The 22,576-nt window shown below is 46.2% G+C and overlaps 3 protein-coding genes across 3 annotated transcripts in view; 1 reads left to right on the forward strand and 2 right to left on the reverse strand.

Moving 5' to 3' along the window:
• The window catches only part of orc5 (origin recognition complex, subunit 5), an 8,476-nt gene extending 6,260 nt beyond the window's left edge, over positions 1-2,216 (reverse strand). Inside the window, exons 1-2 of the mRNA XM_058077070.1 lie at positions 238-2,216; positions 8-100 (exon numbers count right to left, since the gene is read on the reverse strand). Coding sequence (XP_057933053.1) covers positions 8-100; positions 238-351 — 207 coding nt within the window. The 5' untranslated portion in view covers positions 352-2,216. The remainder of the gene's footprint in view (positions 1-7; positions 101-237) is intronic.
• lhfpl3 (LHFPL tetraspan subfamily member 3) lies at positions 855-9,283 on the forward strand. The gene is made up of 4 exons (XM_058077079.1): positions 855-1,696; positions 5,785-6,015; positions 6,755-6,811; positions 6,874-9,283. Exons 1-3 carry the CDS (start codon positions 1,261-1,263, stop codon positions 6,775-6,777), a joined length of 690 nt encoding a protein of 229 aa, XP_057933062.1. The 5' UTR covers positions 855-1,260; the 3' UTR covers positions 6,778-6,811; positions 6,874-9,283.
• The window catches only part of kmt2e (lysine (K)-specific methyltransferase 2E), a 24,243-nt gene continuing 10,798 nt past the window's right edge, over positions 9,132-22,576 (reverse strand). Inside the window, 23 exon segments of the mRNA XM_058077065.1 lie at positions 9,132-10,515; positions 10,517-11,133; positions 11,202-11,281; positions 11,355-11,434; positions 11,503-11,756; positions 11,817-12,341; positions 12,430-12,486; positions 12,562-12,788; positions 12,862-13,012; positions 13,084-13,371; positions 13,437-13,766; positions 13,878-14,063; positions 14,960-15,058; positions 15,470-15,722; positions 15,795-15,904; positions 17,085-17,202; positions 17,270-17,400; positions 17,483-17,683; positions 17,750-17,788; positions 17,870-18,054; positions 19,103-19,242; positions 19,315-19,544; positions 19,647-19,758. Of these exon segments, the coding sequence (XP_057933048.1) occupies positions 10,170-10,515; positions 10,517-11,133; positions 11,202-11,281; positions 11,355-11,434; positions 11,503-11,756; positions 11,817-12,341; positions 12,430-12,486; positions 12,562-12,788; positions 12,862-13,012; positions 13,084-13,371; positions 13,437-13,766; positions 13,878-14,063; positions 14,960-15,058; positions 15,470-15,722; positions 15,795-15,904; positions 17,085-17,202; positions 17,270-17,400; positions 17,483-17,683; positions 17,750-17,788; positions 17,870-18,054; positions 19,103-19,242; positions 19,315-19,544; positions 19,647-19,758 (4,759 nt within the window). The 3' untranslated portion in view covers positions 9,132-10,169.

Raw genomic sequence — 22,576 nt, forward strand, 5'->3', positions numbered from 1 at the left:
ATTTTACCTCCAGCTCCCTAAGTAGGATGTTGACAACATGACTCTTCCCAGAGGCTCGATGACCGTAGATGAAGATTGAAGGGAAGCTGTAGTGCTGTGGCTGTTGAAACACATTATAATACAATAATACTATACAGTTGTACAGGAATACATACAAAATGGCTGAAAATGCAGTGGCAATACACTCAACTCCATTGATAGAACATTGTGTCAAGTCAAAACAAAGTGACGTCTGACCTCCCCCAAAAGCGACAGCAACATCCCGGCCTGAAGCTCTCTGCCGGGTATCTGCTCGGCCACCCTCCGCAGCCTGTCCTCCTCGTAGCCCGGCTGTTGCAGCAACGACGCCATGAAGGTGTCCCCCCTTTTAAGCTAGTTTAGAAACACTTAGAAAGACACCTCGAACATGCTAGCTTGCTTTATTAGCTAGCCGTCAGCTCTTCGAGTGCTTTAACTTCACCGGAAGTTGAGCACAAAAGCGAACAAAACTGGGAATTATTAACTATTAGTTAGTGAGTTAGTTAATTATTAGTCCGTTCGACAACAAAGACGCGGTGACATGTCGCTAATTTAACACTGGTAACAACATTTAGATAATCGACAAAATGTGAGCAATGACTCAGCTAGCTTAACAGTCAGAGTTGGCAAAAGAGTTTCGCGGTTCTTCATGACCTCACAAACCACGTGGTGAAACCGGCCAATCACAGTGAAGCATTGTTCTCAAAGACTCACGGGTAATGGTGTTTTTATGGCGATTTAGTATTCTTGGAAAAGCAACGGTGCTGTTTGGTTAAATAAATTAATAAATACATAAATATTTTTTTAATCATTATATTCGTTGTGTGTATTAAGTCGTGTAAAATATAATAATATATAAATCAAATACACGTTGACTTTTGCACTGCAGATGCAATTGCGTGCTTGATCAAGCCACGCACACGCAGACACACAAGCACCCGCGCGCAGTGTAGGCTACGTCAGACAGGGATTAAGGGATGTGGGTTAGCCCTGAATTATCCACGGCTGCGTGCGGTGCAAGCGTCGAGCACACATCTCTGGACTCTGCTCGGGGAAATATTTCACGGTGGATCCTGTCCGGATTCGCGTCGCTTTTTTGCACAGGCATGAGAGGAAAGCATCGTGACGCTTCCGTGGAGGCGACAGGGACGCGGTGCTGGGATTTGGACTGAAAGGAGTAGAGAGTGTCAAATAGAAGCGGCACATTCGAGCTTTTTCCCCCCCATCCGTCGAGCCCGGAGGATGGTCCCGGGGGCTCCGATCCCCGGCACCGCCATGCTCCCCGCCTCGGAGGCAGCCAAGATTTACCAGACCAACTACGTGCGTAACTCCCGCGCCATCGGCGTCCTGTGGGCCATCTTCACCATCCTCTTCGCCATCGTCAACGTGGTGTGCTTCATCCAGCCCTACTGGATCGGGGACGGCGCAGACACCCCGCAGGCGGGCTACTTCGGCCTCTTCCACTACTGCATCGGCAGCGGCCTGTCCCGGGACCTGACGTGCCGGGGCAGCTTCACAGAGTTCGCCAGCATCCCTTCCGGTGCGTTCAAGGCCGCCTCCTTCTTCATCGGCATGTCCATGGCGCTGGTGCTCGGCTGCATCGGATGCTTCGTCCTCTTCTTCTTCTGCGGCACCGGCACCGTCTACAAGATCTGCGGGTGGATGCAGCTGGCTGCAGGTAAGGCAAGTCTTCACCCACAGATTACCAGGAAGGTTCACGTGCTGCGTGGGTGCAACTTTGGTTGCCCCAGGAGGTTCTAAGTAGAGCTTCAAAACGCAAAAAGAAGAAATGTAAAGCATTGATTGCAAAAGATGCATTCAAGTGAAATAGGCCGTTTAAGATTGCAGCCTTGAATGTGATTTAGTGTCAGGCATTCACACCGTCATCATCTTCTGATGGCAAAGGCAAAAAGCTTTCTCTCTTTGACCAAACCGGGATGGTTGAGCTGCCTCGGGCGACGCCGTCGCTGCCGAGCTTGGACGCAGGAAGACCGCCATTTCTAACTTCTCCAAACATCCTGAGGCTCCGGGGAACTAAAAGGGTCAAGTGGTGGAGCCAAAAAGAGGAGGATCCCATTGGCTGTCCATCTAGACACGGGACCATCCTGGGGCCCCCACGAAGGTCGGTACTGGTGCCGAGTGCGGTCCCATAACCACCGGACGCCATCCGCCAGAGATGCTCATTTGATCTACCGTGACATAAGAAAGAAAATGGCCGTGGGAGGAAACAACCCTGCAAAGAATTGGCACAGACACGCTTGTCAAAGATCCTCTATATGACAGGAGCGCCCTGCTCTTTTTAAGCAAATAAACTACTCAAAGATCCTCTATACAGCTGCTCTTTGTGAGAAGCTGTTCCGAGTCAAAGATTGTCTATGTGACAGGAGCACTCTCCTGGTCAAAGATGCTCGCTGTGATAGTCAAAGATCCTCTATATGACAGGATCACCCTGCTGTTTATAAGCAAATAAACTACTCAAAGATCCTCTATACAGCTGCTGTTTGTGAGAAGCTGCTCCAAGTCAAAGATTGTCTATATAACAGGAGCACTCTCCTGGTCTAAGATGCTCACTATGGCTGCTGTGATAGTCAAAGATCCTCTATATGACAGGATGACCCTGCTGTTTTTAAGCAAAAAAGCTACTCAAAGATCCTCTATACAGCTGCTGTTTGTGAGGACCTGCTCCGAGTCAGAGATTGTCTATATCACAGGAGCACTCTCCTGGTCTAAGATGCTCACTATGGCTGCTGTGATAGTCAAAGATCCTCTATATGACAGGATCGCCCTGCTGTTTTTAAGCAAAAAAGCTACTCAAAGATCCTCTATACAGCTGCTGTTTGTGAGAAGCTGCGCCGAGTCAAAGATTGTCTATATACAGGAGCACTCTCCTGGTCAAAGATGCTCACTATGGCTGCTGTGATAGTCAAAGATCCTCTATATGACGGGATCACCCTGCTGTTTTTAAGCAAAAAAGCTACTCAAAGATCCTCTATACAGCTGCTGTTTGTGAGAAGCTGTTCCGAGTCAAAGATTGTCTATATGACAGGAGCACTCTCCTGGTCAAAGACGCTCACTATGGCTGCTGTGATAGTCAAAGATCCTCTATATGACAGGATCACCCTGCTGTTTTTAAGCAAAAAAGCTACTCAAAGATCCTCTATACAGCTGCTGTTTGTGAGGAGCTGCTCCAAGTCAAAGATTGTCTATATGACAGGAGCACTCTCCTGGTCTAAGATGCTCACTATGGCTGCTGTGATAGTCAAAGATCCTCTATATGACAGGAGCGCCCTGCTCTTTTTAAGCAAATAAACTACTCAAAGATCCTCTATACAGCTGCTGTTTGTGAGAAGCTGTTCCGAGTCAAAGATTGTCTATGTGACAGGAGCACTTTCCTTGTCTTAGATGCTCACTATGGCTGCCGTGATAGTCAAAGATCCTCTATATGACAGGAACGCCCTGCTCTTTTTAAGCAAATAAACTACTCAAAGATCCTCTATACAGCTGCTGTTTGTGAGGAGCTGTTCCGAGTCAAAGATTGTCTATGTGACAGGAGCACTTTCCTTGTCTTAGATGCTCACTATGGCTGCCGTGATAGTCAAAGATCCTCTATAAGACAGGATCGCCCTGCTGTTTTTAAGCAAAAAAGCTACTCAAAGATCCTCTATACAGCTGCCGTTTGTGAGGAGCTGCTCCAAGTCAAAGATTGTCTATATGACAGGAGCACTCTCCTGGTCTAAGATGCTCATTATGGCTGCTGTGATAGTCAAAGATCCTCTATATGACAGGAACACCCTGCTGTTATTCAGTATCTACTGCTGGTCAAAGATTGTTACGTCTTGCAGTCTTCGTAAGGATGTAGTGGCATACATAAGCGGCTATCTGCTGCCATCGCCATGGCAACCGCCTCCTCTCCTCTTCCTTCGGCATCAGCAGCCGTCACAGGCGAGCAAGATGAAGTCTTCAATCATTGGGGGGGGGGGGGGGGGGGGGGTAGTACTCTATGCATGTACAATAATTAGTATTTCCTATCGTTTAGTACTCTATGCATGTACAATAATTAGTATTTCCCATCGTTTAGTACTCTATGCATGTACGATAATTAGTATTTCCTATCGTTAAGTACTCTATGCATGTACAATAATTAGTATTTCTTATCGTTTAGTACTCTATGCATGTCCAATAATTAGTATTTCTTATAGTTTAGTACTCTATGCATGTACAATAATTAGTATTTCCTATCGTTTAGTACTCTATGCATGTACAATAATTAGTATTTCCCATCGTTTAGTACTCTATGCATGTACAATAATTAGTATTTCTTATAGTTTAGTACTCTATGCATGTACAATAATTAGTATTTCCCATCGTTTAGTACTCTATGCATGTCCAATAATTAGTATTTCCCATCGTTTAGTACTCTATGCATGTACAATAATTAGTATTTCCTATTGTTTAGTACTCTATGCATGTACAATAATTAGTATTTCCTATCATTTAGTACTCCATACATGTACAATAATTAGTATTTCCTATCATTTAGTACTCCATACATGTACAATAATTCTTATTTCCAATCATTTAGTACTCTATGCATGTACAATAATTAGTATTTCTTATAGTTTAGTACTCTATGCATGTACAATAATTAGTATTTCCTATCGTTTAGTACTCTATGCATGTACAATAATTAGTATTTCTTATAGTTTAGTACTCTATGCATGTACAATAATTAGTATTTCTTATCGTTTAGTACTCTATGCATGTACAATAATTAGTATTACCTATTGTTTAGTACTCTATGCATGTCCCATGATTAGTATTTTTTATAGTTTAGTACTCCATGCATGTACAATAATTAGTATTTCTTATCGTTTAGTACTCCATGCATGTACAATAATTAGTATTTCTTATAGTTTAGTACTCTATGCATGTACAATAATTAGTATTTTTTATCATTTCGTACTCTATGCATGTACAATAATTAGTATTTCTTATAGTTTAGTACTCTATACATGTAATATAATTAGTTTTCCCTATCGTTTAGTACTCTATACATGTACGATAATTAGTATTTATCATTTCGTACTCTATGCATGTACAATAATTAGTATTTGCTATCGTTTAGTACTCTATGCATGTACAATAATTAGTATTTCTTATAGTTTAGTACTCTATACATGTAATATAATTAGTATTTTTTATCATTTCGTACTCAATGCATGTACAATAAGTATTTCTTATAGTTTAGTACTCTATGCATGTGCAATAATTAGTATTTGCTATCGTTTAGTACTCTATGCATGTACAATAATTAGTATTTCTTATAGTTTAGTACTCTATACATGTAATATAATTAGTATTTTTTATCATTTCGTACTCAATGCATGTACAATAAGTATTTCTTATAGTTTAGTCTTCTATGCATGTACAATAAGTATTTCTTATAGTTTAGTCTTCTATGCATGTACAATAATTAGTATTTCCTATCGTTTAGTACTCTATGCATGTCCAATAATTAGTATTTCCTATCGTTTAGTACTCTATGCATGTACAATAATTAGTATTTCCTATTGTTTACATCATAATATGAATACATGAACTATAAGATGAACATGAATGAGTGTAATTTGACTTAAATGACATTTAACGGTCAATAAAGCAATGAAAGTAGCCGTACTAATCAATAATTAAGGATTGAAATGCGTACATGGATATTGAATATTGAAGTATAGCAAATACTAACCGTGTACGTGTTTCCCTCCCGAGGCACGTGCCTGGTCCTGGGCTGCATGATCTACCCGGACGGCTGGGACAGCGACGAGGTGAAGCGGATGTGCGGCGAGCAGACGGACAAATACACGCTGGGCGCCTGCTCGGTGCGCTGGGCCTACATCCTGGCCATCATGGGCATCATGGACGCCCTCATCCTCTCCTTCCTGGCCTTCGTGCTGGGGAACCGCCAGGACAACCTCATGTCCGAGGAGCTGCTGGGAGACAGTAAGGACACCATTCCCGTTCCAGGTTTCCTTCCCTCACAGGGAACTCGCTAGCACACGTCAGGCATCTTTAGATCTTTAGGTGGAGATGAAAGAGGGCAACGGGGCGGCCATCTTGAGGGTTAATCCAAGGCCTCAATGGGGGTCTCCGCATCTCTTTGCCAGCCCCGCCCTCATCAATCACAGTCGGGGTTATCTGAGGAACCAAAGAAGCAGAGGCTGCACTTAGAAATCGATACCAGCAGTGGCCGGCAGAGGGCGCAATTACGCCAGACCAGACAGGCTACAATTGAAATCAAAACAAAGAAAGCTAACCCGTTTTTTCCTGTTAAAACGTCAAAATAACAACAACAACAACAACAAGCAGGCAAAAAGCGAATTAAGTGAAGGTCACGAGAAAAGAAAAACATTTAAAGATGATTTTTTAATGGCCATTAGACACTTCATTAGTAAACACTTAGTTTCAGCAGTTTTTACATTTAATATATAATTATGATACATTAGCATTAATTAAAACACAAGATTATCATAATAAAACGCCAAAGAAATCAATTCTCACATGAATTTAAATTGAGATATCAATAAAATGGAGACTTCTAACATTAAAAGGATGTTCCAAATGGCAGCCGTTTTGATTGCTGCCACTCAAATCCTACACAATACCGCCCTCTGGTGGTCAACAGCGGTACCGGCAGCAGCCCGCCCATATTAACCGCTCTCTCTCTCCATTTCTCCCCCAGAGAGTGGTAGCAATGCCATTTAACTGCAGGAAATCAGCAGTATCGCACATGCAAAAGGTAAGCAGTGTATTTTAATGCTAAATATATTTAAATGTGATGTATAATCTTCCATAATATAGGTTTTACTTCCTGTATCACGTGATCACCGGAGGATGCTGCCGTCTTTTTCCGACGTCAAAGCTGCTGATGCCAGTCCACTGGGAATATTCCAAGTGTAAAAATAGGTTGTGTCCTGAATGAGACATCTGTCCGTGTGGATGGGACACAACATCACCTATAAACTGGTTTGGAAAAAAAAAGACTTTACTCTGGGACACAAATTGGACAAAGAAAATATTTTCACTTTCATTTTGTAAAAAGGGCCAAACTGAGTGGAGAGTAGGTTTTGTTATACTTCGATGTTTGGTGTTTTATTGTAGAGGTGAAAATGTTCTTGCACTAGAATTTGCTCTCTAAGAATAGTATGTGCCATACAGTTTAGATTATTGTGGAGTACTAAAGCAATGCATTATGGGAAGGACAGCAGCCAAAGTGCTGCATGCTACCTCTACAGTTCACTCGTGTTTTGTTTTTGCCCAATAAATTCATCACTGAAGTTAGCTGACGTTTTATGTAGGCGGGAATGTCGCCCTCTTGTGGCCACAGGCAAACATGAAAGTTAAATGGCCAAATTAGCTTCTCGTTAAAACAACTTTGGACGGGTTAAACCAGGGGTGGGCAAACTTTTGGACTCGTGGGCCGCATTGAGTTAACAAAACTGTGCGGGGGGCCAGAATATCTTTTTTTTATAACACACACATTATTTTACGCTTATAATTCTAACAGTCCACCTTGAATTATTTGTCTAATTTTTTATTAATATATTAAAAATATTAAATATATTAATATTAAAAACTAATTAATATATTTTTTTATTATATTATAATTATATTATCAATTATATTGTATATATTATATCTATTATATTTTATATATTATATATTTTTTATTTAATTAATTTACTTATTTGTATAATTTTATCTGAAAAAGTGTCAGACTATTAGATATATGTTTTAAATATGTATAAACATCAGACCACATCAAACTAGAAACTTGAATTTTACATTAAAAAAAACATGTTTTTAAATTATTTTAATTTTTATTATTATTTATTTTTTTACTGAATAAGGCATATGACTTGCAAGTCATGTTGCCAGCATGTATGTTAAAAGGTAGAAAGCAACTGGCGGGCCGGATTCAAACGCTTTAAAGATCTGACCACATCAAACTACAAACTTGAATTTTACATTTTTTTTAAATTTTTTTTTATTATTTTTATTTATTTTTTACTGAATAAGACATCCGACTTGCAAGTCATGTTGCCAGCATGTATGTTAAGTTAGAAAGCAACTGGCGGGCCGGATTCAAACGCTTAGTGGGCCGCATGTGGCCCCCGGGCCGTAGTTTGCCCACCCCTGGGTTAAACAGTTCTAACATAAGGGAGGATCCTTCAGGTTGGGAGGGGTCCACTCTACCAACTGTAACATACCGCACAACTCAGTAAACCCACTTCATTTTTTTGTGAATGAATATGATATTGCATAAAGAAATAACTAATCATTTGATTGGGTCAAATTATTAACCTTTAACTACCTTGAGTTGAGTTATGATCATATTTTTAATCGCCCCATAAATGAAATATGTAAATCAATCCCCAGACTACAAATGACATTATATGTATGGAGGCAGTAATGTCGCCCTCTTGTGGCCAAAAAGGAAAATGCAGGTTAAAAAGCCTGAATGCAAAGCTAAATATATCTCTTTAATAAAACACTATTTGAACCAATGTTTGTCCGCTTCCGGTCAATGCTTGCATGCTTGGGGCTTGATTGACATTAACAAATGTTGACCTTGACTTACCTTGAGCTATGATGACGTTTCTAGCAGCCCTAAATGAAAAGTTCTGTACATCCATTGCAGACTACAGCTGTCATGAGGTGGAGGCAGTGATGTCGCCCTCTTGTGGCCAACAGACGAAATGCAGGTTAAGAGCCTAAAAAAGCAAAGCTAAATAAACATCTATTTTAAAACAACTTTCGACTATTTTAACACTTGTTTCTTTTTGTCCCCGTCAACCGAGTGCATGCATAAATGTGTGAACTTCACCTAAAAGCTCAACTACTAGGAATGCTACATTTTCCCTATAAAACACTAAAATCACATTCAAATAATTTGCTATTATTGAATTAAAAACAACAAAAACAGAAACATTTTTCTGATTGGTCCAAAATGTTCACCTCGACTCACCTTAGCGGCGCAATGATGACGGTTCAAACACCCCACAGTGGAAAAAAAAGTCATGAAAAAAAGTGAAAGCCGAGCAAGTCGTCAGCACAAGTCGTATAAAACTGTCATTACAGTGATTTATTATAATGAACCATGAAAATAGCCAACCAGTGCAGTGTCTGTGAGCTCCTCCCCTCGCCACAAACACACTCACACACACAAATAATAATAATAATAATAATAATTAAAAAAAATAAAATAAAAGGACAAAAGTCCAGAGAAGGTTGAAATAAAAAAAATATGCTACAGTCACAGAAACATTCAGCTTTTGCCAAGACGAGCGTTCGTATGTACAACCATTATTTCCAAAAAAAATGGGTGGGTGGGGGGGGGCATGGGAGCGAATTGTACAAGCGTAGAAAAGAAAACGAAGCCAATATTTACGTTTCCCGGTGAAAGCTGGAGTAACCACCTATACATTAAATTACACTTTCTACAAGTCACGCCTGATATCCAAAAATAAAACTGCTAACGTCCCAACTGCCGGCCGGACCAGCCTCAGAGGACCACATTCGCGCGCGCACACACACACACACACACACGCACAGGCATCCCCCAAGGTGGTGAGGCGGGCCCCCTCTCCATCGCTGCAGCAGTGAACTGATATTTGTTGTTAGACAGCGGAATTAAAAAAAATAAGAGTTTTTTCTTCTTGTCTATACAAAACAAAGCTTTCAGTTTGCTCTAACGCGCCGCTAGCTTCAACAAATAAAACAAAAGGGACGACAGACAAGCGAAGAGGAGTGGGGGGGTCGGGGGGAGGGGTGCTATAGGCTGGAATGTCCATTAAACAAACAAAGTGCGGGGGGGTCGAACAACGGGAGCCCAAACAAGACACATGACAGTGAACCCCTCCCGTACCCGTGACAGGAAGGAAGGCTGTATAAAAAAGGACATGTGGGAGGGGAGGGGGGGTCGTCCATCTTGTAAGATTTGTCTTTTATGTCAGTCCTTTTTTTCTTTTTCTTTTTTAAATACCCATTTATCCAACAATCAGCTGTTTTTCCACTGGCCATAGAAAACATATCTACACTTTAAAAGGTACACGCCCCCCCGCCCCCCGCCCCCACACATCCTCTTCAGGCTGAGTTCAGTGCCAACCTGTGCTCAGGTAACCCGGACTGTGGAAGGGCGTCGAGGAGGTGGGGGCTCCACGGGTGCCAGAGGGCATCTGAGAGGCTGCGGCCGGGGCCGCGCCTTGCTGAGTCTGTTGCGGGGGAGGAGGGGGAGGCGGAGGCAGCCCGGCTTGTTGAAGGGAGGTGGGGTACGAGGACGAGGGCGCCGGGGGGTTGGCAGTGGCAGTGGGGTGTAGCAACGCCGTCTGGAACCCACTCAAGTTCTGAAAGTGGTGGGCGCCGCCGGACGGGTTTGGGGGCGGCGGGGGCGGCGGGGGAGGAGGGGTGAGAGACTGCGGGGGCTGGCCTTGCTGCAACGCGGGGGGCGGTGGTCAGCAGGAGCTGGTGCTGCTGGATGGGTGGGGGCTGCAGGTTGACGTGCAGCAGGGTGGGGCTGGTCATGTGATGAGGGGGCGGGGGCGGCGGGGGCGGGGGAGGCGGGGCCACTGAGCTCTGGTAGTGCACGCTGTGAGGGAGAGTCTGCATCATGGGCTGAGAGCCAGAAGGATAAGGGGCTGAGACCGCAGGTTTGAACCCAGGGAAGGGACCCGCAGCGGGGGTAGTCTGACTGGGAAAGTAGGCAGAAGACACCGGCGGCGCCGGTGGAGGAGGCGGGGGCGGCGGAGGGGTGCCCTGCGTGTTGTATGGGGGGTACGACGGCGCCGGGGCCTGTGGCGTGGGTTGACTTTGAGGCTGGGAGAACAGCGCCCTCTGGCTGCGGAACGGCGAGCCCTGAGACTGGGCATGGAGGAGGGCGGGTCCCGGATAGTGCACCGGTGAGGAAGGCAGGGTGGCCGGGTGCATCTTGGTTGGGGTGACCGGGGCCGATTTGGGCTTGCTGGGTGGCTGCAGGGTGGGGTTGGTCGCTCGAGGCTGACTGTCGCCGTCGTCCTCCTTCGTGGGCCAGCAGGAGGGCAGCGCAGGTCCAGGAGAGCCCGGCTGTGAGGACAGGAAACATCTGATGAAGATGTCCGTTGTGCGTTTAGATGATAATGATGATGACTTACAGCATGAGTTGGAGTCTTCTGGGGTCCTGGAGATGGACAGTCTCTGGGTGCGGGTGCCTCTCCACCTTCAGCTTCTCCATCTTTAAGGAACACACGAGTCAGGATGAGGTCACGTATCTGACAGGACTTTGTGTCTGATGTCTCCTTAATCACCTGCATCTTTGTCTTTGTTGAGTAACAACGCTCTGTGGTAGCTTCGTTCCCGAGCTTGCTCCACGGACGTGGACGATGTCCTGAAAAGGGAGCGTACGTGAAGCGAGCGCACAAACGTCAAAGCGATGCGTTTTCGAGAATGTCTCACCATTGCCCCTCTCCTCCCTCCTTTTCTCCCGTGCTTTCCACCTCCTCCGTCGTCGTCGTCGTCTGAGGTTCCTTGAGAGCCGCAGGAGGAGGTGGTGGTGGCGGAGGTAAGGCGGTCTCACTGTTGGTCTCCACGGCAACAGGGAACGTGTCCATGGTCATGGGGGGTACAGTGGACAACGGGGAGCTACACTCCGTCTTGGAGCCGCTGCGGCGAGCTTCACGCTGTCGCTTCCTGTACTCCAACAGGGACACCTGCGAGGACACGTTGGAGCTCAGTGATGCGTCGCGTGGCACCCAAAAGGTGCAACCCACCTTCTTCTTCTGTGGGGGATTCTGCGCCGAACCCACCCCCTCGCAAGCGGCGTCCCCATTGAGAGCGCGAGAGAAGCCGACCGCGCTTGCATCTTCGGAGCAGGGGTAGAAGAGTGGCCCCTGCCCCTCGCTGAAGGGTGGCTGAGACGCTGCCCCCGCCACGGACCCCGCCGCAGCTTCCGGCCTAAAGGGGGCGACCAGGGGCTCCAGGGTGTGCGAGGGGGTGAGGTCCCTAAGGTTGGAGTTGATGGGAGAGAAGTTGAGACCAGCGGGGACCGTCAGGCCTCTCTCGGGGCTCTTGATCCAGCCGGGGAAGGAGGAGGAAGCACACGTTTCGGCAGAGGACGCCGCCTCACAGCTGCTCTCGACGGACGCCGCATCAGCCCGGTCCTCTGCAAAGTCCACAGAGTCAACGGCTGGAGGCTGCGGACACTCGGGTGCTGAGGTTTTAGCTTCGGGCGGGACAACATCAGAGCTTGGTGCCCGGATGGAAGGAGACGGGATCAACGAAGGCGGGTGCTCAGCCTGCAAGGAAAACAAAGATGGCGGCGTAAAAAAAAAACATCAGCTTCTATTCTTATTTGAGGTCTTGAACAAAAAAAAACTCACTCACCTCAAGCAAAGATACTTTCATGCTAACATCGGGCGAGTTTTCTGTTGAAGATTCACTCTGTGAGGAGCAGACGCCATCGTTTAACGAACTCGGTGGGAAAGAGGGCGGGGTCTGGGCGGCATCCAACATTACCTCCTGGGGCGTGGTAAGTGTTTGCGTTGGGGTGCTGGCCAAATGCTCCATGCCAGTCTCCTCGTTCCTGGGACGTGGTGGTGTGGCCGTTAATACGGGCGGGGCGGATGTCTCGGATTGGTCTCCTCGAGTGGGCGTGGCACAAGGCGAGTCGTAAGGGGTGGAGCTCTCAGACATGCAGGCGTCCAATGGACTCAAGCGGCGCTTTTTCAAAGGCGTGGGCAACTCTGAACAATAAAGATGAATAATACTTGGTGCCACATTTTGTTTTTACTTCATTTAAATTTTAAAAAGACTTACCGGGCAGTGAACAGGAGCCGTTGTAAGGAAGGGGGCTATCTGAGTCTCCGTTGATGGAGGGGCTGAGAGGACCTTCAGTGGGCATGAAGAGACTGGGTCTTCTGGCCGGGCTGGTGGACCCCTCCTCCTCTAGAGCTTGCTTTAACCATCGCTGTAGGGAAGCAGGATCGTTACTAATCCAGTCCACTATAATACAAAACCATTTAGGACTAAAAAGTGGACCTTCTTGCAGGAACCGGTGGTGGTCGGCGTTTCTGGCAGTTCTCTGGACCGTCGTCTCCCAGTCGGGACTCCAGGGGTCGTGGGGCTGCGGTTGGCCAGGAAAGGGGAAGAGAATCTGACGTAGTGTTTTGGCGTGCTGTAGACCTGCGGAGAGCAGGCTAGCCCCGGGAGGGCGTTGAGTTGGGTGGCGAGAACTTCGGGGTCACTGCTGATACGGAGGGGCCGCTCAGGCACTGGCTCTGGGGTGCGATCCAGCTGTTTCTCACCCACCCACTCGCTGACAAAGTGCTGCAGGGACAAAGAGCCATTCAGCAAGGCATCACTTCATGATATAAATAAATATGTGCGCTTACCTTTTTCGTTTTAAAGTTCTTGCTCCCGCTGCGGTTTCGGTCGGGCGCAGGCGAGCTGCTGTGTGGAGGGCTGGTGTAGGGCACCTGGGCGGGGACGGTCTCGGGCTCGGGTGGCTGAGAGGGTGGCTCGCCCTCAGGGGCTTCGCTGCTCAGAGGTTCAATGGGCTCCACGGGACTGCCCGGGGGTAAGTCGGAGCAAGTGCTGATGGTGCGAGCTCGCCGCCGCTGCTGGCCGATGTGCGTGCGGTTCCTGGAAAAACTTTTCCTGTTGCGGGATCCTTTGACCTTGGCTGGCTTCACTCCTGGTTCCTCTTTCACCTCCAGAAGAGGCTAACCAAGAGAGAGCAAAGAGCATTTAGAACTATGAACCAGTACCACTAAATAAAAAAACCCAAAAATTGACATTTCAAATAAAAAGAAAATAATCCTTCATGCGCCGACCTGCATAACAGAAGGAGAATCTGCAATCTCAGGAGTGGCAGGCGGCTCTTCCTTGATGTCACTGCGTCCGCCGACCTCCGTCTTGACGCTACCGATCCTCTCTAGCGCTTGCTCCCGCCGCTTCTCCCTCTTCTCCATGCGGGCGAAAGCTTGCAGGATGGCCTCCATCTTCCTCTCCTCTCGTGTCTGCAGGGAGTTCACATGAGGAGGTGTGACAGAGATGAAGAGGGAGCGGAAGCCATTGGTGTCACATGGTACAAGCATGGGTTAACTTGGCTAAATAGGAGTGGACGGGAGGGTGGGACAAAGCTGCTGACTGCGGCTCAGAGGGAGGAAAGGTCAAAGGTGGTCCGAAGAGGGAAAACGGCGGTCATGAGCGTGTCCAGTGACGAGACATCATCACAAAGCAGACATCCACCAAGCAAGAAAGACGCAAAACACCAAAGCAAGTCAGACATGGCAAGGCACTGTTGCATGGACGAGGATGACACCCCCACTTCACTTTAGAGAGGAGAGCCATTTTTCGATTGGCGGGAGCGCTGGCTAACGATGAGTCAGCACTTCATGCCCAGGCTCCGGCATGGGAAATGAAGCTGACTACGGGATAATTTAGAGCGTGCGTGCGTGCGGGCGTGATTTTTCAGCGTTTAGCGGACTCCACGCTGGTTTGTGCGCGCACTTGTTTGATCGCATCTCTCAGGAACATACGGGAGCGAAGTGGCCATTTTAAAGTCGCCTCATTCAGGCTACGGAGTATCAAACCCAAACAATGCATGACGGCATGAAGCTTCGGATGCTGTGAAAGCAAAGACAAGACGGCGAAGCAGGGGGAGGGTATCAGCAGAGGGGCAGGCTGTTGCAGGACGATGAAGAGGAGGGTAGTTTAAAAAAAAAAAAAAAAAAAAAAAAGGACAAGACAGGTGCACCTGAGCCAATTATCAGACCACACCCAGGGACACGGGGGGGCCCATGTGTTTTTGGTCGTCGTGGTTGCTCGTCAACGCCATTGTGTGCTGGGCGGCTGCGTGGCGGCAGCAAAGCTACTAAAAGCTAAACAGCCCCTTTTCGCTTGGCACACTTACCATCTTCCTCCTCCTCTCTGCAATCTGCTCCTCTGACTCCATCTCTACTTCATTGCTAATGGACGTTTTGTCTTCTAGATCCTCAAATAAGTCGGGATCCTGTAAAAGGGAGGGGGGGGAGAGGGGGTGTACGGCGCTTTATCACTACACATCATTCAAGTCTGGCTACAGACTAGCGGGAGAACAGTTGAGAGTGGAGGACAGGGGAAGGGTCATTGGGTCGGGGGGTGCTTTAAGTGGGCACCTGCACGAACCAAGTAGCTGCAGCGAGGTGTGTGAGCTTTACCCCGCCCACTGAAGTAGTGAGTCAAATCAAATGTAAATCATAAGGAGGAGAAAGGTGAACGGCTACGGGGATGGAAGGGGGGGTAGAACTAAACTGGAAATCACGTGCATAAACATTCAACTACATTCACCAAAATGACATGCATCACCTACGGAGACTTACAGGAAGTAGAAAAGGAAAGTATGATGTGTGAGAGGTGAAATAAAAAAAAAAAAAAGGCCTGCCTGGTTGTTTGAGATGGAGAGGCGAAGAGGAGAGAGTTTCCTCTGCTTGCAGTCGCCCACACTCTTGCCCTTCCCTTCGCCATCCACGCCCATGTTCTGGTTCTGGGCCTGGTCATCCCGCACAGCGTCCTTGTCCTTGCGACTGCCCCGGCGCCGGCCTCCAGAGCCCAGGTTTTCTGTGGGCTCCAGGTTGTGCTTGAGCACAGGGCACTCGGGGTTGCCTTTCACGCAGGCACAGTCCACTTTGTATTTGCTGCACACAGGACGGCGTCACAAGTCAAGGCCAAACGGGCGGTTAAACCTGCAAACGAGTCTCGGAACTCACCAGTTGCCGTAGTCGAAATCAAAACCGATGGTGATCTCTGCGCCTTTGGAGATGGGCCTCAGCGAGTAAATGTATAAGTGCAACATGCCGTCCTCGATGACGTGTCGCACCTGGAGAAGACAAGGCCATTTAGCAGACAGTATATAACTTTTTGACTCGCGGGCCGCATTAATTTAACAAAATTGACGGGGGGGATTATGTAGTATTTTACACATAACGGTCCATTTTTACATCTATATTTTTACACATATTTTACATGTAAAAGTGCCATGCAATCTGCTATATGTGCACTTTGAAATCATTTATTTGATGTAAACTCAATGTATTATTATTATTATTATTGTTATTTTTATTAGAATTATTATTATTATTATTAGTTATAGTAATGTTATTATATTATTATTATTTTGTTATAATAATATTACTAATATTACCATTATTATATTAATATTATTAACAACAATATTAATATAATAGTAGTATTATTATCATTATTTGTATTACTATTATTGTGCTTGTGCTCCTTTTTCCAGGAGTATTTTGTAATATTACTACCATTATTATATTAATATTATTAACCACAATATTAATATAATAGTAGTAGTATTATCATTATTGACAACATCATTATTGACAACATTATTATTATTATTCATTCATTCATTCATTCATTTTCTACCGCTTTTTCCTCACGAGGGTCGCGGGGGGTGCTGGAGCCTATCCCAGCTGTCTTCGGGCGAGAGGCAGGGTACACCCTGGACTGGTCGCCAGCCAATCACAGGGCACATATAGACAAACAACCATTCACACTCACATTCATACCTATGGACAATTTGGAGATTAACCTAGCATGTTTTTGGAATGTGGGAGGAAACCGGAGTACCCGGAGAAAACCCACGCATGCACGGGGAGAACATGCAAACTCCACACAGAGATGGCCGAGGGCGGGGACCGAACCCTGGTCTCCTAGCTGTGAGGTCTGCGCACTAACCACCAGACCGCCGTGCCGCCATTATTATTATTATTATTATGTGCTCGTGTCCCTTTTTACAGGAGCATTTTTGTAACAGACCACATCAAATAACGAAATTGATAAAGCAGCTATCTCAACCATCAAAAAATTGGCCCAAGCCATGATGCCAGGTTGTACGTTGAGTTCAAATGAAATATTTGGAAAAAACAGGCGGGCCATATTGAAACACTTGGCGGGCCGGATGTGGCCCCCGGGCCGTAGTTTGCCCACCCCTGGTATAGACAGTAATATTTGGCTGTCGGGGACGTCCCCCTCACCTCAGCGTTGGGGGTGCAGGAGCGGCGGATGAAGCGCGCCTCGTTGCCAAAGCTGCGAGCGTCCACGCACATCTCCAAGCCATCGAATTTGGAGTAAAATAACACAAAGGGGTAGGGTCTGAAAAATGAAGCAAAAGGCCGCCATTGAACCACAAGTCTAAATACGATTAGATGTAAATACTGACCTCTTGAAAAAGTACCCGTTGGCCTCGAACTGCTGTCGAAGCATAAACTTGCCCCTGTACTCAATGATTAGGGAATCTGGAGCCAAGTCCCTTACGGCCTTAAGGATCTTCTTATTCTTCTGAACTTGACTCTACAAGGCAACCACATAGATGGATGTTAAATGACTCCCCGAGATAGCGTGAGCACGAGCAGATGGACAACAAGGGTGGTACCTCCACCGGGGGTTTGAAGGAGGCCGGGTGTGTGTTGTAGGCCAGGCTCTTTCCGTCGCCTTGCTCCTTGACGCGGAGCAGCACCTGGACGTCCTCGCTGTACTGGTTGCTGCTGGCCTCCTCGTAGCGCTCCATCCACGCCTTAATCTTATTCTCCCATAGAGACGGGTGCTCTGTCGGGTCCTGCTCCGGAGCAGCACCCTGAACAAGAAAATCCATTTGAGGATCCGGTCATAAGCAAAAAAAGATGTCATGTTGCGTCATTACCTTTACTCTCGAGGACTTCCTGGATCCTTCTCGGAAGGCCTGCGGGACGCAATTAAAAAGAGAGCTGTATATCTAGTATGTTGATGAATGCGTACACAGTTTTTTTGCACTAATAAACACCTTCTTAGCTCGGGCGGATGACGCCGGGGACTCCTTTTCACCGCTCTTTTTGCGCTTCTTGTCTGCCTGCTTATTGCCAAGGCGCCCAGTGGTGAGGGTGATGGTGGTAGGCGTGTGTTGGAAGGTGGAGTAGAGCTCCAGAGGAACTTCATCTCCACTCTCTGTGGCACTGGTGTCCCCGTCTACTTGGGTAAAAAAAAGACAGTAAAAACGTGCGGGTTACAAAATGTTCCCTATTAGTCCAGCAGGTGTCACTGTTCACACCTAGACAGATAGCAGACCCAATTGCTATCAAAAACACACTATATGGAAATATATTTTGTAAATAACTAGATCATGGATAGTCAGAAGACATTATGTGTGAATTCTGACAAGCTGAAGCAAAGCTGAAAAGCTTTGAAAATGTACGAAAATCTAAAATGTTGAACGAACAGGAGCCGTTCGGAAGCTGAAATGCTGTGGAAATGTGCTAAAACAAGGGTCGGGAACCTTTTTGGCTAAGAGAGCCATGAAGGCCAGATATTTTAAAATGTGTATCTGTGAGAGCCATATACATTTTGAATGCAATAAAATGTGTGCATTTTTATGTAAGACCAACAGTTTTAGATATAATGGGCTCTAATTGTGTAGACCAGGCACACTACCCCACGCCAAGGGGGTGTGGCCAGCACACTTTCGTGAGCAGCGCAGTGTCTAATAATAAATCAAATACTTGCTGCCATTAATGCAACTTCTGCTGCTGCATGGTTTTGCACCGTATTCAGTACACGTATTTCATTCTTTTGGCCATCTTCGTCAGAAGGCTTGGTTCTGCAGAGGTAGACTACCGCATTACCCAGTAATAATCGAGTTTTGGTGTTTGACCTGGAAAATATCATCAAAAAAGATGGATATGGTCGGCCGTATTGCAGTAGAAAATAGATGGACGGATTAAAATGCATAAGAAAGTTGATTTTGAATATTATTTTTAACAGTGATTTCTGTGATGGTTTACTTTAAAATGTTAGCAAAAATGCATTTTTTATTGTGGTAAGAAATGCTTGAGAGCCAGATACAGTCATCAAAAGAGCCCTACCTGGCTCCCGAGCCATAGGTTCCCTACCTCTGTGCTAAAATATACAATGAAAATAAGAGTAAAAGTAGTAGTTTGAGCTAAAATGGAGAATTCAGCGCTCACACAACTACATACAAATGAAAAGTAAACGTGTATCCATTTTGCGGCCTTTTCCTTACCTGACAAACATTCTCGTTTTCTTGTCTGCAGCAAGATGGCCCTCTCCCGGTCCAGGTGTCGTGGTTGGCAGCGTTCGCACAGGTACGTCTCAGGAATGTTCTGCCTGTCGATGCCCATGCAGTCTATGTGCTGCCAGGCGCTGGAGAGAATCGCACCACAGAGTTGAGGAAACAAAAGGGGCGGGAACATGTCGCCAAAAAGTGGGCCCAACCTGCACTTGTCACAGCAGATCATGTAGCCGTCGTCGTGGGTGAAGCCGCAGATGCAGCGGGTGATGTCGGCCCCGTAGCTGCCATCCTCGGAGGTGCTGAGCGTGGTGCCTGTGGATGCTTCGTCCTGGCCCCCCGGAACAAACAACCCCCCATCTCCTTGCCGGATCAACATGGAGGGGGGAGGGGAGGCCGGCGGCGTGGGCGGGGGCCGCGCCCCGTAGTTATGGTCCTGGCAGGTGAACAGGAAGAGCACAAGTACAGTGACTAGGAACATGTCTCAACCAATCAGCGGCAGCACCGTTTCCTCGTTGTGGGTCAGTGAAGTACTCACGGCATAAGGCAGGCCGATGTAACTGTGGGAATGGTGAGAACTGCTGCTATAGATCTGGTGTGGGTAGCTGGACTTTTCTACCACCACAGGGCTGGCCTCCACCGACTCTGGTCTGCAAAACACGCATACAATACTCACATTAGTGCACAATATTACACAGAGCAAAGGCATTGTTGTGTATTTGCAGCAGGATTAGGGCATGCTGGCACAGGTACAGTAGCAAAGATGTTTGCGAGTGGAAAACACTTTTATTGTAAAGTCACGCTAAAACCAAAAGAACTCGAAGCGCTTCATGAGCGACGTGTGTTGTCTGCCACGCAGGCGGAACAACAAACACGCAATCACTTGTCAGCTTGGCTCACACCAAACCTGTAGATCAGCTTTCGGCGAGATCCGAAGTGGAGAGCCTGTTTGGCCGTTTGTGACCAACCCACGCACACACTGTGGTGTGACGGATGTGTTTAAGGTAGGAAATAGTGCCGCCCGAGAGGGAAGTGGACATAAAATGTGCAGAGTCAAACAAGCATGTCGGGTTACTGGAGGAATGTGTGGGAAAGGAAACACTTTTATGATATTATGCAGCAGTTTTTCTTAACTTTGGGTTATATTTTTTTAAAATAGCGGCACGACTCGGTCATAAAATCCACCCTAACTCATTGAACAGGATTTTACGAAGAAGACAAAATACAGACATGTGCAGGTAAATGACCAGAGTGAAACAAGCCGTGCAGCATTTCTCATCATGCTGCTTTACCCGATAATCACACACTATGCCTTTAAAGCACAAAGCCAAAAAGGAAGAAAATATGTTTCCTTCCTTCTAAACGCCTCATTTTTTGCCAAACTTGAAGTGGTGCTACAGTACCTGCCTTGAGCCCTCGTGGAACACGCCGTGAAAAAAGGCGGCCTTCGCACTTCCTGCACTTCGGGCACTGCTGCTCAAGTACGCCCCGTCAAAGTGAAAATATAAGTGCATGCATGAGGTCGGGAGGCGGAACCACTCTTAAGGTGTGTGCGTGCACATTTTGTGCTGCGTGTCTACACTACTGATTAACCGCCACACGGGCCGGTTGCTCCTCACCGTTGAGGGCATGAGTGGAGAAAGAAAAGAAATGAAGAAGAACATACCATGAGCTTAACTTTTCGAATAATAACTAAACATAGCAGCTTTGTTGTTATGCATTATGGCAACACTCATGCTAACATATACTGCACTCTGCAAATATACAATGGCTTTAGAGCAAACATTCTGCAGATCTGCAGCGCTGCTAAAAACAAACATTGGCATACAGTATTGACTCCAATCATATTTCATTGTCCATACTTTGTTCATCATATTTCTCAGCTGCCTGACACATGTTTAATAGCTCATTGATCAGTATTCATTATCTTTAAATGACAAGGCCTACTCCGGTTCGCCATCGCCATTCACCCAAAGACGTGATTGGTAGGCTTTTGTGACATACAAACATAGAATATATGTTGGCTAGTTTTATTATTTATTTTGTTTACACGGCGGTCGAGTGGTTAGTGCGCAGACCTCACAGCTAGGAGACCAGGGTTCAATTCCCACCCTCGGCCATCTCTGTGTGGAGTTTGCATGTTCTCCCCGTGCATGCGTGGGTTTTCTCCGGGTACTCCGGTTTCCTCCCACATTCCAAAAACATGCTAGGTTAATTAGCCACTCCAAATTGTCCATAGGTATGAATGTGAGTGTGAATGGTTGTTTGTCTATATGTGCCCTGTGATTGGCTGGCGACCAGTCCAGGGTGTACCCCGCCTCTCGCCCGAAGACAGCTGGGATAGGCTCCAGCACCCCCGCGACCCTTGTGAGGAAAAAGCGGTAGAAAATGAATGAATGAATGTGTTTACTAGCTCTGATTTCGCAACAAGCTTACAAAACAGACTTTTTAAAAGTGCTGTTACTGCGAGTCGCTCACAAGTCTGCACAGCACTCAGAAGGAACGGACGGCAATGTGATGTTTTTTTTCATGAACGTGACTATGTAGACGTCATGTTAGTCAGCTGACATGAAGCTCCTCTCCTGATTCGCTGGTGCTCCCCTGTGGCAAAAGTGATGAAAAGTGGTGAAGAGACATCTCGAGCTAATACTCGGTGTTGTGTGTTGCCTATATTTAGAAGAAGTTATCCTTCATTTGTGGTGCCTAGTTATGCTGAAAAAAGGTGACTTCTGCTAAATCATTTTCATGCGGGGTCGCCAGCCAATCACAGGGCACATGTAAACAAACAACCATTCACACTCACATTCATACCTATGGACAATTTGGAGTCGCTAATTAACCTAGCATGTTTTTGGAATGTGGGAGGAAACCGGAGTACCCGGAGAAAACCCACACGGGGAGAACATGCAAACTCCACACAGAGATGGCCGAGGGTGGAATTGAACCCTCTTCTCCTAGCTGTGAGATCTGCACGCTAACCACTAGACCGCCGTGCCGCCCTAGTTTTCAGTAAATAGTTTCAAAGTTTACCAGTTGGATTTGATATACGTTTTATAGTTAAGTGACAGATCATGTCGACTTTTTAACTTGAATGCTGAAAAAGTGTGTGATATACATGCACAATATAGCTAAATCATCATTTTTAATACAGTAAATATATTCCACCTTTCTATACTTTTAATTATTTTATAACAGGTGGTAGATGTTGGGGACTTGGGTCGTTTTAAATGCACCTTCCAGGCTGAAAAAGTGTGAGCATCCCTAATTAAGTGTGATTGCTCATATCCATATGTGTTATTTACGTTTCCCATGTTAAAACAAGTAGAAGTTTTATTTTATTACTTTTATTTGCCACTAAACTGCAGTAAGTGAAACTGCGCAGTGACGAGGAAGGGATACTTGAATATGTGCATGGCTCGAGGGTTTGTATCATTCATGTCTCCACGCTTAAAGGAGGCAGGAAAAGAG

Source organism: Doryrhamphus excisus, chromosome 7 (genome assembly GCF_030265055.1).
Source record: "Doryrhamphus excisus isolate RoL2022-K1 chromosome 7, RoL_Dexc_1.0, whole genome shotgun sequence".
NCBI lineage: Eukaryota > Metazoa > Chordata > Actinopteri > Syngnathiformes > Syngnathidae > Doryrhamphus > Doryrhamphus excisus.

Coding starts and splice junctions, on each gene's coding strand:
- lhfpl3 (XM_058077079.1), top strand. CDS start 1,261: ATGGTCCCGGGGGCTCCGATCCCCGGCACCGCCATGCTCCCCGCCTCG. Junction 1,697..5,784: donor GTGGATGCAGCTGGCTGCAG/GTAAGGCAAGTC, acceptor TTCCCTCCCGAG/GCACGTGCCTGGTCCTGGGC. Junction 6,016..6,754: donor CGAGGAGCTGCTGGGAGACA/GTAAGGACACCA, acceptor TTTCTCCCCCAG/AGAGTGGTAGCAATGCCATT.